This window comes from Thalassophryne amazonica, chromosome 10 (genome assembly GCF_902500255.1).
Source record: "Thalassophryne amazonica chromosome 10, fThaAma1.1, whole genome shotgun sequence".
In the NCBI taxonomy this organism is placed as follows: domain Eukaryota; kingdom Metazoa; phylum Chordata; class Actinopteri; order Batrachoidiformes; family Batrachoididae; genus Thalassophryne; species Thalassophryne amazonica.
In genome coordinates, this window is record NC_047112.1 from 27,663,398 (window position 1) to 27,679,769 (window position 16,372).

Below are 16,372 nucleotides of genomic sequence, written 5' to 3' on the forward strand. Positions count from 1 at the left end.
TTTGCGTTATCACTGAAATTCCAAAGAATTTATTCTGTTTTTTGTTTTTATCATGTCTTTGTTTTTTTTTTTGTTTTTTTTTTTTGTTTTATTTCTAAATAAACCAAATCAAATCAAAGACGCTTCGCACAAGGTAAAGAGCATAAGACACTAGTCTTTCAGCATAAAAGTACATATTTTAAATGTGTGACAGCATCCTGTATCGTAACTGAATCTCTGCTGTTTCTAACAAACCAAACTGGAAAATCGGGTAAAAATTCTGGGAGTTACGGATTATTGTGGGACACACCTTCCACAGTACAAATAAATGCACTGGGGAGCAATAGGGAACCAGCCAAGATGGCGGCCGCGCTGATACGTCGGGCTCCAGTCCGTGAGGCGTCTACGTATATAATGTCTATGTTTCTCTTTATTTTGTCAAACAATAGTGCGCACGCGCAGCGCGTCGTGCTACCATAGCAACCAAGTCCGAAGCTCAACTATTAACTAACATGGTATTTGTGTTCGTGTTACTTTTGTTGTTTATCATTTTGCCTGCTTATGTCTTTTCTGCTTATCTAACTCTCTAGCTGTGAGCTGTTATATTTACTGTTTAACTGCCAGTGTTTTAGGATGTGTATTTTTACATTTTCTCGATTGAAATTTGCATTTGTTAATGATTTTCAAATGTGGCGTACAAGCATTGATGGAATGTTGTGCTCTTGCCAGATTGTATAACAATGTGCTTATTATTATAATAAGAATATAACTTGTGTCAATTTGCAGGCCAAAGCAACGTTGCTGAAAGATGCTCTGTCCAAATGGGTAACATTTATTTGTTGAGGATACTGGATTTGTTGAATGTTAAAAATGTTCATGATGTCAGTTAATATTTGGGCATTGACTTTTTTTCTTTTTTTTTCCATTTGTAGTTGTCTATTTTACTAAAATATTAAAAATGATTAAACTATAATAAGTAGGAACTATATTTAGCTTTAAGAGTAATTGCATCCATCTCAGGTGAACAATGCAGGAATCACAGCATTTCATTGTTTTGGTTGGAAGATGGTTTAGACCAAAACACGGAGATCACACATGAAAGTGCAAAAACAGTCTTTATTGGCTCACTTGGGAAAACAGAGTTTGGTACATAGGTGATCCATCCAAAAATGGAATCAGTGTCCATAAGTGGATTAGCAGGACGATATCAGTAAGAGAGAAAGAGGTCCAAAAACACTAGAAGCAATCTACAGCCAAAAATGTCCCAATACAGCAGATTAAAAACACACACACACATACACACTATGGGAAATATGGTTCAGAAACAAGAAGTCTAACATGAGAAACCACTGGAAAAACTGGCAATAATAAGGCAACAAAGCAGTAACATTCAAAGAAAAGAGTGAAGGACACACAGAAGAGGTTTAAATACACTGGGAGTTGATTACAAATTGGAGACAGGTGAGGCTAATCACAATGGGAAACAGGTGGGGAAAAGCCACCGGAAGCTAATAAATACATAAAGACAAAGGAAACAAGTAGCTGAGTGGGCACAGGTAAATCATACACACAAGAGGAAACAAACCTGCAATAAATAATAAAATCAAACCCAGTATAGACACTAGAGGGTAGTACAGGACAAGGACAGACAGACATGAAAACCCACAGGGAACCCCAAATAATATCAACACCAGGAACATTCACTAGGGGGAGACAGACAATAAGGAGAGACGCAGACAGGATCATTTCAGTTTCCTACTATGAATTGTCCAAAATTAATCAGACAAAAAGGTTAAATCTTGAATTTAAAGCCAATAGATCCCATCTGCATTATCATCAGGTGCTAGACAGACAGACAGATAGATAGATAACACTGTATGTGTGTATATGTTCCTCTCCTGTCCAAAGGGCACATCTGAATTGAGCCAAACTTGGCACACATATACTTTGACATACAGAGAGTGACATAGACATAGTTGTAGTAGTAGTGCATCATCATCAGCAAGTGGGCTAAAACGTTGGTGTTGTACTTTTCTATTCTCTTCACCTCTTAGGGGAGGTGATGGTCTAGTGGTTAAGCATTGGGCTTGAGACCAGAGGGTCCTCGGTTCAAATCCCAGCCTGACCGGAAAATCACTAAGGGCACTTGGGAAAGGTCTTTAATCCCCTAGTTGCTCCCGGTGTGTAGTGGGAGCCTTGCATGGCAGTGGCCCGACATTGGGGTGAATCAATCAATCAATCAATTTTTTTTTTATATAGCGCCAAATCACAACAAACAGTTGCCCCAAGGCGCTTTATATTGTAAGGCAAGGCCATACAATAATGATGTAAAACCCCAACGGTCAAAACGACCCCCTGTGAGCAAGCACTTGGCTACAGTGGGAAGGAAAAACTCCCTTTTAACAGGAAGAAACCTCCAGCAGAACCAGGCTCAGGGAGGGGCAGTCTTCTGCTGGGACTGGTTGGGGCTGAGGGAGAGAACCAGGAAAAAGACATGCTGTGGAGGGGAGCAGAGATCGATCACTAATGATTAAATGCAGAGTGGTGCATACAGAGCAAAAAGAGAAAGAAACAGTGCATCATGGGAACCCCCCAGCAGTCTACGTCTATAGCAGCATAACTAAGGGATGGTTCAGGGTCACCTGATCCAGCCCTAACTATAAGCTTTAGCAAAAAGGAAAGTTTTAAGCCTAATCTTAAAAGTAGAGAGGGTGTCTGTCTCCCTGATCTGAATTGGGAGCTGGTTCCACAGGAGAGGAGCCTGAAAGCTGAAGGCTCTGCCTCCCATTCTACTCTTACAAACCCTAGGAACTACAAGTAAGCCTGCAGTCTGAGAGCGAAGCGCTCTATTGGGGTGATATGGTACTACGAGGTCCCTAAGATAAGATGGGACCTGATTATTCAAAACCTTATAAGTAAGAAGAAGAATTTTAAATTCTATTCTAGAATTAACAGGAAGCCAATGAAGAGAGGCCAATATGGGTGAGATATGCTCTCTCCTTCTAGTCCCCGTCAGCACTCTAGCTGCAGCATTTTGAATTAACTGAAGGCTTTTTAGGGAACTTTTAGGACAACCTGATAATAATGAATTACAATAGTCCAGCCTAGAGGAAATAAATGCATGAATTAGTTTTTCAGCATCACTCTGAGACAAGACCTTTCTGATTTTAGAGATATTGCGTAAATGCAAAAAAGCAGTCCTACATATTTGTTTAATATGCGCTTTGAATGACATATCCTGATCAAAAATGACTCCAAGATTTCTCACAGTATTACTAGAGGTCAGGGTAATGCCATCCAGAGTAAGGATCTGGTTAGACACCATGTTTCTAAGATTTGTGGGGCCAAGTACAATAACTTCAGTTTTATCTGAGTTTAAAAGCAGGAAATTAGAGGTCATCCATGTCTTTATGTCTGTAAGACAATCCTGCAGTTTAGCTAATTGGTGTGTGTCCTCTGGCTTCATGGATAGATAAAGCTGGGTATCATCTGCGTAACAATGAAAATTTAAGCAATACCGTCTAATAATACTGCCTAAGGGAAGCATATATAAAGTGAATAAAATTGGTCCTAGCACAGAACCTTGTGGAACTCCATAATTAACTTTAGTCTGTGAAGAAGATTCCCCATTTACATGAACAAATTGTAATCTATTAGACAAATATGATTCAAACCACCGCAGCGCAGTGCCTTTAATACCTATGGCATGCTCTAATCTCTGTAATAAAATTTTATGGTCAACAGTATCAAAAGCAGCACTGAGGTCTAACAGAACAAGCACAGAGATGAGTCCACTGTCCGAGGCCATAAGAAGATCATTTGTAACCTTCACTAATGCTGTTTCTGTACTATGATGAATTCTAAAACCTGACTGAAACTCTTCAAATAGACCATTCCTCTGCAGATGATCAGTTAGCTGTTTTACAACTACCCTTTCAAGAATTTTTGAGAGAAAAGGAAGGTTGGAGATTGGCCTATAATTAGCTAAGATAGCTGGGTCAAGTGATGGCTTTTTAAGTAATGGTTTAATTACTGCCACCTTAAAAGCCTGTGGTACATAGCCAACTAACAAAGATAGATTGATCATATTTAAGATCGAAGCATTAAATAATGGTAGGGCTTCCTTGAGCAGCCTGGTAGGAATGGGGTCTAATAAACATGTTGATGGTTTGGATGAAGTAACTAATGAAAATAACTCAGACAGAACAATCGGAGAGAAAGAGTCTAACCAAATACCGGCATCACTGAAAGCAGCCAAAGATAACGATACGTGTTTGGGATGGTTATGAGTAATTTTTTCTCTAATAGTTAAAATTTTGTTAGCAAAGAAAGTCATGAACTCATTACTAGTTAAAGATAATGGAATACTCAGCTCAATAGAGCTCTGACTCTTTGTCAGCCTGGCTACAGTGCTGAAAAGAAACCTGGGGTTGTTCTTATTTTCTTCAATTAGTGATGAGTAGAAAGATGTCCTAGCTTTACGGAGGGCTTTTTTATAGAGCAACAGACTCTTTTTCCAGGCTAAGTGAAGATCTTCTAAATTAGTGAGACGCCATTTCCTCTCCAACTTACGGGTTATCTGCTTTAAGCTACGAGTTTGAGAGTTATACCATGGAGTCAGACACTTCTGATTTAAAGCTCTCTTTTTCAGAGGAGCTACAGCATCCAAAGTTGTCTTCAATGAGGATGTAAAACTATTGACGAGATACTCTATCTCCCTTACAGAGTTTAGGTAGCTACTCTGCACTGTGTTGTTATATGGCATTAGAGAACATAAAGAAGGAATCATATCCTTAAACCTAGTTACAGCGCTTTCTGAAAGACTTCTAGTGTAATGAAACTTATTCCCTACTGCTGGGTAGTCCATCAGAGTAAATGTAAATGTTATTAAAAAATGATCAGACAGAAGGGAGTTTTCAGGGAATACTGTTAAGTCTTCTATTTCCATACCATAAGTCAGAACAAGATCTAAGATATGATTAAAGTGGTGGGTGGACTCATTTACTTTTTGAGCAAAGCCAATAGAGTCTAATAATAGATTAAATGCAGTGTTGAGGCTGTCATTCTCAGCATCTGTGTGGATGTTAAAATCGCCCACTATAATTATCTTATCTGAGCTAAGCACTAAGTCAGACAAAAGGTCTGAAAATTCACAGAGAAACTCACAGTAACGACCAGGTGGACGATAGATAATAACAAATAAAACTGGTTTTTTGGGACTTCCAATTTGGATGGACAAGACTAAGAGACAAGCTTTCAAATGAATTAAAGCTCTGTCTGGGTTTTTGATTAATTAATAAGCTGGAATGGAAGATTGCTGCTAATCCACCGCCCCGGCCCGTGCTACGAGCATTCTGACAGTTAGTGTGACTCGGGGGTGTTGACTCATTTAAACTAACATATTCATCCTGCTGTAACCAGGTTTCTGTTAGGCAGAATAAATCAATATGTTGATCAATTATTATATCATTTACCAACAGGGACTTAGAAGAGAGAGACCTAATGTTTAATAGACCACATTTAACTGTTTTAGTCTGTGGTGCAGTTGAAGGTGCTATATTATTTTTTCTTTTTGAATTTTTATGCTTAAATAGACTTTTGCTGGTTATTGGTAGTCTGGGAGCAGGCACCGTCTCTACGGGGATGGGGTAATGAGGGGATGGCAGGGGGAGAGAAGCTGCAGAGAGGTGTGTAAGACTACAACTCTGCTTCCTGGTCCCAACCCTGGATAGTCACGGTTTGGAGGATTTAAGAAAATTAGCCAGATTTCTAGAAATGAGAGCTGCTCCATCCAAAGTGGGATGGATGCCGTCTCTCCTAACAAGACCAGGTTTTCCCCAGAAGCTTTGCCAATTATCTATGAATGTGAGGCCTTGATGTGTAAAGCGCTTTGAGCGTCTGATGCAGATGGAAAAGCGCTATATAAATGCAGTCCATTTACCATTTATTTATTCTTCATTATCCTTTGAAGTTTTTACTGCTTTATTTTTGCAAGGAATAGTAGTAGTAGGAGTAGTTGTAGTAGTAGTAATAGCAGACAAAGGAAGCCGCTATCACCCAAAATACATAAGCATACCAAACGGAAAATATGTGTGTGTGTGTTTATATATATATATATATTCTATGTTGTTTGTGTAATTTGGTTGTAAATATCCTTACGATTATAGCTTAATATTGCACTTTAAATTCACATGCACTGCAATGATGTTGTCAGTGTCCAAATGTTAACTGACCTATGAGTTGCACTTTTTCAGTGTGTTGGTGTTTGTGTGTCTGTGTACAGGAGGTGAATACAAAGGAGAAGGCGAGTGAGGCCAAAGTTATAAAACTATACGGTCAGGTCCCACCAATAGAAAAGCTGGATGCTTCTCTCTCTAAACTAAAAAACTGCGAGTGAGTCCTGTGTAGGAGGAGAAATTAATGGAGTATGATTATAGATAAGTGGATAGTTTTTTTTCCATGCTTTTTGAGTCGAATAGCTGTGGGGTTCAACATTGATTGTTTTAACAACAAGTCAGTGTTGTGTCGACATAATTTCTCAATTACTTGATTATTAGGACCTACTGCACATCTTTTCCTGTTTCTTTTTTTTTTTTTTTTTTTGGACTGGTCATTAATCAACAATGTTTCCCATCCGGTAAGGCTTTAAAGCTACCTCCAACAAAAGAGAAAGATGGGTCAGTTGTCCGTGGGCCTTGGGTCAAGGAGGTGGGCGGACCTCTGACATTGAACAAAGCTGACTGAATAATATGTCAAAAATGCATATTTGTGAAAGTGCTGTGTAGCATTTGAAAGTACACAAAAATATTTATCTTTTTTGGCAAAATAATATGTCATTTTGCCATCATATCAGTAACATTAAATCATTAACTGATTTGCTGGACATTCTATGACTTTGAAAGAAGTCACACACTAAAAATTTCAGTACATTTCATTCAAAACCATTTCAGCAATTGAAAAAAGTCCCACGACTACTGTTCAGTTAGCAAATGTCACTTTCTGTTCTTCACTTTCCTAATGTTTTTCAGTCACACAGACCTGTGTGATCTACAGTGATACCTGTTTTACCTGCCAGTCGTGTCACACTTTCCACATAAATAAACATGTTTTTCTCCTGGTAGCAGAGACGGTACAGAGGCGCAGCCAGAGGGACAAGGAGATGAAAGCCTGTCTCCGTCTCACCTTATAGTAAAGGTGTAGTTGCAGTGCAGGAGCTAAGTCTAGCCTTGGGGTCATTTCATGGACTTTTGGGTTAAAAGCATGAAACCTGGAACAATTATAGATTGACCCAAGATGAACATTTCAGGAAATGTAAAAAATTTCTCCAGAGCTCCCTGGTGGACATAGGTGGAACACGCTACCTGATCACAAACAAGAGTCATACAGTCAAGTAGCTCTGGAGCTACCATGTGTAGTTTTTTTTAGTTTAAAATCATGAAACTTGGCACATTTGTAGAGTGAACCATGATAAACTTTATGGCTGTGGAGACATTTCATCAAAGCCCGATGGTGACCAATGTTGCAACTAAAATTTTGGCTCCGGACTGCAGAGATAGCCGCATTCTAAGCATTTTTCTGATTAAATGCATAAACTATGCCCCAATTATATCTAGATAAAGAGATATTTCACCAGAGGCCCTTGGAGAGGAGGAAAGTTAGAAGTGAGAGTCAGGGCTTTCAGTATTTTTTAAAATTTTTATTTAACCAGGTTAGTTCCATTGAGATTGAGACCTGTTTTGCAAGGGAGACCTGGACAATTAGAAAGTCTCCAATTCACCTAATCTGCATGTCTTTAAATGTGGGAGGAAACTGGAGCAAACCCATGCAAACACGGAGAGAACATGCAAACTCCACATAGAAAGGTCACAGGTGGGAATTGAACCCATGACCTTCTTGCTGTGAGGCAACAGTGCTAACCACTAATCCACCATGCTGCTGTGTGTTGAGCACACACATCAAGATGAAGCACCTGTGTGTGAATGGGAGGGGGCACGATGGAATAGTGTGGTTGCAAGAAGTTGATGTGGTGATGTTAGATGAGTTTAAATACTTGGGGTCAGTTGTCTGTACAGTATTATAAAAATATGTTCAAAGATCACTGGAGTGAAATTTAGGGATCTAACCAGTTTTTGCGACCAGCAAATTCTGAGGAAAGCAAATTGTATTTTGTCTTCTCCTGGTCACGTGCTGACAGGTGAATTTTCCCTGTTGCCTTCAGGTCATCGTTTTGTTTCACCTGTCTGTAAGACAAACCATTTTTTAAAATCTTTATTCCCTCTGCTATTCGTCTTTTAAACTCTTTGTAGGGTTTTTTTTTTAAATCAAATTGTTGTGATGACACTGTGTCCCATGGTATTTTTTTAATGGCTTATTTACTATGTATCTTTTGTATTGGGTGGTTACTGTGTTTTGTGTGTCAGTATGCAAGCTGCTGAAATTAATTGCCCCTGGTGGGATGAATAAAGTTGTCTAAGTCTAAAGTAATGGAATGTACTACAGAGGTGAAGAAGAAAGTGCAGGAGTAATTTGTGATAGAAGTGTATCTGCAGGAACAAAAGGGAAAGTTTACAAGACCGTAATGAGACCAATTATGTTCCATGAAAATTCAGTAAGGTACATCATATATATTATATTCCAGTTCTAAGGTGGAACTATACTAGTATACAAAGGTATATCTAAATATCTAAAAAGTAAGAGTAAAATAGGAGAGTAGAAAAGAGTAGAGTAGAGCCACTTAGGTGCCTGCTCTTGAGAACCAGGGATGTCTTAGATGTGGTTGAGCTAACAAAAAGACAGGAGTCAGAGCTATAAGGATACTGTGATTTTCTTTGGGACTGATAAAGAAGCACATTGATTAGGAATTAACATATCAGAGACACTGTGGGTAGGACAGTTAGGACACAAAGCCAGAGAGGGAAGATTGAAATGGTTTGGACATGTGCAGAGGAGGGATCCAGGGTATATAAAGAGAAGGATGCTACGGATGGAGCCACCAGGCAGGAAAAGAAGAAGAGCAAAGAGAAGGCTTATGGATCTGTCAGGCAGGACATGCAGGTAGTTGGTGTGATAGAGAAAAATGCATTTGACAGGGTGTGATGTTGACAGATGATCTGAAGTGGCGAACCATAATGTGGGCAGCAGACAGAAGAAGAGGATAGCAAATAGACACATCAATCTGGTCAATTAATATCTCTCAATATTCTCTCATTATAGTCATTCTGTGTTGTCATGACACATTTATGTTTGTGCCAAATTGTGCATATGTTAAATTGTCACCCAGGTGCAACACAAGATGCACAGAGGTACGCTGTGTCTTTGCTACTCTTGCTTGACAGTGTAACAGTTTCAAGCAAGTTTACATTGTGCCAGTGCAGGGCTTACGTTGTGTCCTGCAGTGAACAGTGAGCCCCATATATTATGTGTTGTGTTTGTGGTCCACTTGTGAAACAACATGGACTAACATACTGTAAACACTGTGGTAAGCGTTGATGATCTCAGATGATGTCGACCTAGAAGAAGAAGTTGCAGCTGCTGAGCTGAGCGCTGTCACTGTGTCCAGTGTGGCTGCGAGGTGTTGTGGAGGACTGCATCCGTTTCATTTGTAGTTTATTACAAACGCTTGTTGTATGGCAAAACCTCCTGATGGATCTTCTAAGACATCCCTGCTGCAGCATTTGCAGACTGTAAAGATGCAGATAAATTTACAGGTAGCTTCCAGCAGTTCACAGACTAGAAGGCCATTTAAATTACCCTGTTATATAGTTTTAACCAGGTTGATTTATTTTCCTTATGGTGTGTGATTTTATTGTGTATTCCACAGGAGACTGGCTCTGTCTACAAACTGCATTGAAAAAATAACTAATCTTGATGGCCTGAGTGAGTATTTAGTGCAATAATACATATATTTACACAAACTGGCATCGAGTTGTTGTAACAGTAATGTCTTTCTAGAGAACCTGAAGATACTGTCTTTGGGACGAAATAACATCAAGGTGCTTAATGGACTGGTAAGTAACATTTGATAAAGATCTAAGTTTACCTCTTTAATTCGATCGGAGTGTAAAAGCACGGCTTCACACTGGGTACTATTTTCTGTGCTGATATTTTAAAATACTAACTTCATTTGTTGCAGTGGTAAATTACACACTGCTACAGATCTGCTGCTAAGTGCTGTGCAGATACAGTCATATCTATAAGTAGTTTTGTAATTTGCCTACGTACACCACCACAATATAGTTGAAATTAAACATACAAGATACAAGATGCACACTGAGTAGGGAGCTAACAAAGTTATACTGGGGAACCTGTACATGGTGCAACATTTATCTGTTGCATCACCTGTGATACAGCTTTATGGCAGAGTGGTACAAAGAAAGACTTTCTTCAAAAGAAAATATGAAATATTAGCCACAGTATGCCAGAAAGCACACGGGAAATTTGAGGCTAGATTTGATCTGTTTCCTTGAATGAAATATAGAATCTATATTTAAAACAGAATTGTGTCTGAAGTGTCCCAACATTAGAATCAATGGAAATCTTGTCCCCTCATACATCCATCATGACTCAGTGGTTTATAATGACACAGTTCATGTCATTCAAGAATCTTCCATGGACATAGGCTGTTCGGATTAGGCTCTATAATCCAACACCTCTTTTAAAATAACTCTCCCCTCTAAAAAGAAGGTCTGAATGCATTCTCATTTATTGATTGTTTGAAGTGTTGAAGAAGCCCATTTGTTCTTACTCTCAACATCTGGCACGAATTGGCTGAGTCATCATCACAACCGAGTTGTCGCACAAGCATGGTGACATTAAAGGAGAAAATTGATAAAGCAAGTCTTCATCACCAAGTACCTACAACTGCATCACTGTTTCTACAGCACCCTCTGGTGGTCACAATCAAAAGACATGCATTTCACCAATCTCTTATATATCTTACTGCTGTGGAGGAGATCTCACAAATTGAGGTGAGTCTGTGCCAGGACAGTGGCAAAATGTTCAAACCTGTCCCAGTGTTTCACTGATAAAGCTTCAGACATCATCAGTCACTCCAGTGTGGCAATTTTGTACAAGTTTCAGCATACTGTTTTGAATTAGTATGCTTTTCAAATGTGAAGCAAGCTTTGACACCTCACTATCAAACATTCTATTAGTACGACAACACAGAATGCCGAAATTGAATGGAAAGAAATCACAGACTTTGTCCCTACTCTGTAGAGTAGGGGCAGTCACAGTGTGCAGTCATCATAATATGCCTGTATAGACTGGCTATGATCTCCAGCAACTTATTTGGAATCCTGCAGAGTGAACCTACCAAATCAAACCCTTTGCGAAAATCAACATATTCATCCTTACAGAGGTAGGATGCAGTCAGTGGTTGACATAGTGGGCATGTATCCAGACTGCTGAGCAGAGAGTACCTTGGACTGTGTCCTGTTATGAATGTTCCTTGTAAGTTCCTTGCTCTGCAAAGAGAGTGGTATAATATCCCTGTAGCTGTTGTAGTCCAGGCATGAAACTTTTCCTTCCCAGAGAGACAACAAGTCCTTTCTTGTAGTCTGTTGGGATGATACCCTTCTCCCAAATGTAAGCAAAAACTGAACACCTGAAGAACAGCATCCTCATCCGCCTGGAGGAATTCAGCCCTTATATCACATACTGTGCATCCAGAAATTATTCAAGGCGCTTCACTTTTTCCACATTTTGTTATGTTACAGCCTTATTCCAAAATGGATGAAATACACCCCCCTCTTAAAAATTCTACACACAATACTCCATAATGACAGTGGGAAAAAATGTAATCTGTTCTCATGTTTAATCTGCTCAGGCCATTGATTATGCATATGTTTCTGTAGCATGTACCATGAAATGCCTTCAAATAGAAAAAATTCCATGTGTTCTTTTTTGCACTGTAATATTCTTACCAATATAATTAAACAAATACAGAGCTGTAGCTCCACGAACATGCAGCTCTGTGCACACCTGATGTTGTCAGACCTCAGAAATTAAGCAGAGTAGGTCCTGATTAGTACTTGGATGGGAGAATGCTTAGGAACACCAAGAGTTGTACGTGTCTTTCTCCAGGTAGAACTAAAGATGTGTCAGGAAGGCCATCTGGTGTAAAATTTGAGCCAAATCTCAATGTGGATCTTCACAGGAAAAAGAAAAAAGCAAACAAATAAATACATAAACAAGAGTACAACAGTATTTTAAAAGTAAATTGTAAAAATTCTAAATTAGGAAACTTAGATACTGGGTCTGGTGTTCGTAAAAATTAAACTTGAGATGTTAAGATATGGGGGAAAATGCTCAAAGTTACTTGTAGTCAAATTTGATCTTTAAACTGGTCATTAGCTCTTCTCAAAAATTCCCTGTGTCAGGCTTTTATGGTCACCCATATATTCATGAATACAGACAGACATACAAATATAATAAATTCTCTGCAGATGACAGCTTTCTGAGATGGAAAGAATGTAGGAACTCCACACAGGATCTGATATGAAAGTTCTGTAATGTGGCATTCTCAGCAATTACCACATGGTGTATGAAATGCCTTGATCATGGCAAAATCGATGTGTTCTTTATTTCTTTCTTGTGTGTGCAGGAGACAGTGGCTGAGACGTTGGAAGAGTTGTGGATTTCATATAATGTAATAGAGAAACTGAAGGGAATTGAGTCCATGAAGAACCTAAAAGTCCTCTACATGTCCAATAACCTGGTCAAAGATTGGAGTGAGACATTCTTCTTTTATACAAGTATTATATATTCTCCAACATGTTCTGTTGGTTGTCTTAATTCAGTTTGAAACTACTTTTAAAACAAGTTCTTTTTCTACAACCTTATCCCATGAATTCTCTCTCTCTTGCTCTCTCTCCGTATATATATTCAACTGAATGAGAAAATATGTCCAAACCTTTGCATGGTACTCTATGTGTGTAGTCTGGAAGCATACACTAGTGTCTCATGTTGCTGCATTTACAACACCATGGAACTGCCTTGGGTCCTGGATGTCAACCATTCGGGCAGACTGTCCATCCCCACCTCTCGAAAGCAACATCTACTGCAGCCAGGTGAAGAGCGGCCATCCTTGTGGCCTTTTTCAGGCACCGATGTCCTCAATACTATGGCACCTACTTGGATTAGGCACAGAGGAACACACCATATGACCAAACTGAGTGCCATAAGAAATTGGCACTCAATATAAGGTCTCTCATTTATACACATCATTTTTACAGACACTTTTTCAGGCAAGTTAGGGGAATGGATACATGAACGTTAGTCTTGGACTTCATTTATATCAACCATTAAGAAATACAAACAGTATGGTATTGTATGGAGTTGGCACTACTCAAAAACAGAGTGTCCGTGCAAGAAGGAGATGGGTCACCAAGACACACACATCACAACTCTGAAGGTGTTATAGACTGTAATTATTTGATACTTACTTATCATCTTCATTTAAAATTCTTCCAACATATTCCCATCGTGCATTTCACAAGATGTAAGTGTCACATTTCCCACATATTCCTACAAATTCCTGCGCACATGCGTTTTGGTTAAGGTTAGGTTTAGGGTTGGCATAACCATAATAATCAGGAAAACACAACTTACCGCTTTTTAAATTCACTCAGATAATCTGCCTTCTTGGTGTCTGTGTTGTCATTACTGCCTCCCATCAGAAAATACGTAGAAGCGGTACAAAATCTGCACAAAAAAGTACAAATATGTATGAATTTTTTTGTACCATTTTTTGGTACAATTTACTCAAATTTATAATGAGAATAGTATTCATATAGCATCATAATGCCAATAACATCTCTTGGTTTTTCACATGATTTGGTGTTAAGGTGACATGATACTAAGATCAGTAAACCTTTCCTCACCATCAACAGGAGCTAAGTCGTTGGTTTCCACAAACCTTCTCAACACACAGTCTGTGCAAGCACTGAACAACGTAGCAACAGAACACATTCCTGACCAATGGGAAAACTCAGACTTTCTGCCTGTACAACACTGTACAACACTCACAGTATCTAGACGTCTAGCCAGCAGAAGGCAGAAAAGTGCTTCAAAAAAATTTTTTTTTCGGCATTTTTTGTTACAAGCAGGCATCTATGCTAGATCAAGTCCTTATATAGTAAGGTTTCACATCAGGGGTGATGCCAAAAATAAAAATCATTTTTGGGCCAAAAACCCCCATTTTTGGCCCACATTTTGAAGTTGGATAAAGTTAATCAATAGACCCATCTTATCTGACATAATTGTATTTTCATAGCTAAGACTGGCATAATGGTCTATGAAAGTTGTCTTATTGTTTTTCTCATGCAAGAAAACATATAATTAGACACCAAAATTGTCAAAATCGGACCATCATAACAGATTTTATAAATTTGACCCTTCACGAAAAGTGCGTTGACCTTTCCACATTTTCGGTCATTGTGACATAACGCAAGGTCAAAAATAGGTCAAACTATATATTTTTGAACTCGACTCGTCAAGACGAGTAATTTGATATGCATATCAAAAGGATTGGACCATTTTTGAATTTTGACCCAAAAATGGGGGTTTTTGGCCCAAAAATTGCCAAAAAAAAAAAGATTTTTATTTTTGGCATCGCCTCTGATGTGAAACCTTACTATATAAGGACTTGATCTAGCATAGATGCCTGCTTGTAACAAAAAATGCTGAAAAAAATTTTTTGAAGCACTTTTCTGCCTTCTGCTGGGTGTCTGATCCATGTATAGGCTGGCTATGATGTCCAGCAAGTCCTTGGGGATCCCAAGAATTGTCAGGTTGTTTCACGGAAGCAGTAAAGACAAAGGCTTTGACAAAGAGCACTTCCTCTGAAAGGGTTTGAGGAGCCCTGATATATATATTACAATATTTAAACTATTGCATTGAAATCAGATTAGTTGTGTGATATTGTCTGTGTTGTCTAGGTGAATTTGTGAGGTTGGCTGATCTGCCGTGCCTTGTAGACCTGGTTTTTGTTGGAAACCCTCTGGAGGAGAAGCATTCAGCTGACGGGACCTGGATGGAGGAAGCCCCAAAAAGATTACCAAACCTGAGGAAGTTAGATGGTAAGAGTATGTCAGCAGGAGATGAACAAAAGTTAGACACATTTGTCAGATTAACAAGATTGTTGTTGACTGTGAGTTTTCACTGTATAAGTGACAGCAGGGACAACAGTGGCTTCATGTCTGACCTCTGAAAAAATGTTTTATTCTCACAACAACCTGTCATCAAAACTACTTCAGTTGCATGTGACAACATGTATCTCACAAGGAATACCAGGACCTTCACACAAGAAAACAGATCAAATCTAGGCTCAAGTCTCTGATATGCCTCCTGGCAAATGTTAGCTGAAATTTCATGTCTTATTTTCAAGAAAATCCTTCTCTCTGCATAAATGGTGATGCAACAGACAAAAGCTGCACGATGCACAATTTCTCCAGTCACAGCCACAGAAGTCTAGAAATTCTTCAGATTAATAATCATGGTGGCTCTCATCACTCCTCTCTTTTTTGCAGACTTGGGTTCGGAGAACTGCCTTCTCCAGTTAGATTAACCAGAGTTCCATACTGTTTGTATTTCTTAATGATTGATGTAAAAATTAAGTCCTAGACATATTCAGTGACTTGGAAATGTTCATGTAGCCATCCCAACTTCTCTAAAGAAAACTGGCTGTAAAAGTGTTGATTAAAACCTTATATTTAGAATTATGTTATTTTGTCCAGTAACTTATTGCTTCTGAAAATGGGCAGAGTGCATAAAAATTTCATTATTAAAGATTGATTAATTTCAACTACACTGAACAGAAGCAATGACAAAAAAATTGTGTCACAGCCCAGTTACTTATGGACATGGCTGTACGTGTTTATTATCTGCCACTTATAAGAAACACGGTATTAATGAAGGTGTTGTTGAAGTGATTGGTGAACTGTGTTTCTGCTGTTTCCAGGAAAACCCATCATCAAACGGGAGGTGGATGAAGCATCCGAAAAGAACTAAATTTCACCCACTCTCAACCCCTTAAACCCAGAATGGACCAAGGGCAGTATTTGCAACATTTTGTATTTGTAGTTTGTAATTGCTATTTCTCAACAAAATGTCAGTGTAGAAAGTGCATAAAGGTGTCGAAGGCTCACATTCTCCAGAACAAATCCAACCTGAACACAATGTTTGTGCGAGAGATTCAGCTCAGATTTTGGAAATTTTATTTTATTTTTCAATAACCAGTGTTTATTGGTTAAAAAAGTGAAATTTGTTTCTCCTTCATTAAAGAAGCTAATCAATTATCTACTTTCAAACGGGTATACCTGAAAGCACTGTTACCTCCCAGGGAGAAAGTTCTAGGTTCACTGCCCACCTCATCCTTTCTGTGTGGAGTTTG

At 38.8% G+C, this 16,372-nt stretch overlaps 1 protein-coding gene across 2 annotated transcripts; it reads left to right on the forward strand.

The window, feature by feature from the left end:
• Nucleotides 1-357: 357 nt before the first annotated feature.
• dnal1 (dynein, axonemal, light chain 1) lies at nucleotides 358-16,032 on the forward strand. 2 transcript variants are annotated; one of them, XM_034180816.1, is made up of 8 exons: nucleotides 358-494; nucleotides 766-804; nucleotides 6,263-6,372; nucleotides 9,800-9,855; nucleotides 9,931-9,986; nucleotides 12,584-12,710; nucleotides 14,958-15,059; nucleotides 15,941-16,032. In XM_034180816.1, exons 1-8 carry the CDS (start codon nucleotides 492-494, stop codon nucleotides 15,988-15,990), a joined length of 543 nt encoding a protein of 180 aa, XP_034036707.1. In that variant the 5' UTR covers nucleotides 358-491; the 3' UTR covers nucleotides 15,991-16,032. The 2 variants fall into 2 exon arrangements, with proteins under 2 accessions (XP_034036707.1, XP_034036706.1); XM_034180815.1 differs by having other exon boundaries at nucleotides 368-494; nucleotides 14,919-15,059.
• The last annotated feature ends 340 nt before the right edge of the window (nucleotides 16,033-16,372 follow it).

Coding starts and splice junctions, on each gene's coding strand:
- dnal1 (XM_034180815.1), top strand. Junction 805..6,262: donor AAGATGCTCTGTCCAAATGG/GTAACATTTATT, acceptor GTCTGTGTACAG/GAGGTGAATACAAAGGAGAA. Junction 6,373..9,799: donor TCTAAACTAAAAAACTGCGA/GTGAGTCCTGTG, acceptor TGTATTCCACAG/GAGACTGGCTCTGTCTACAA.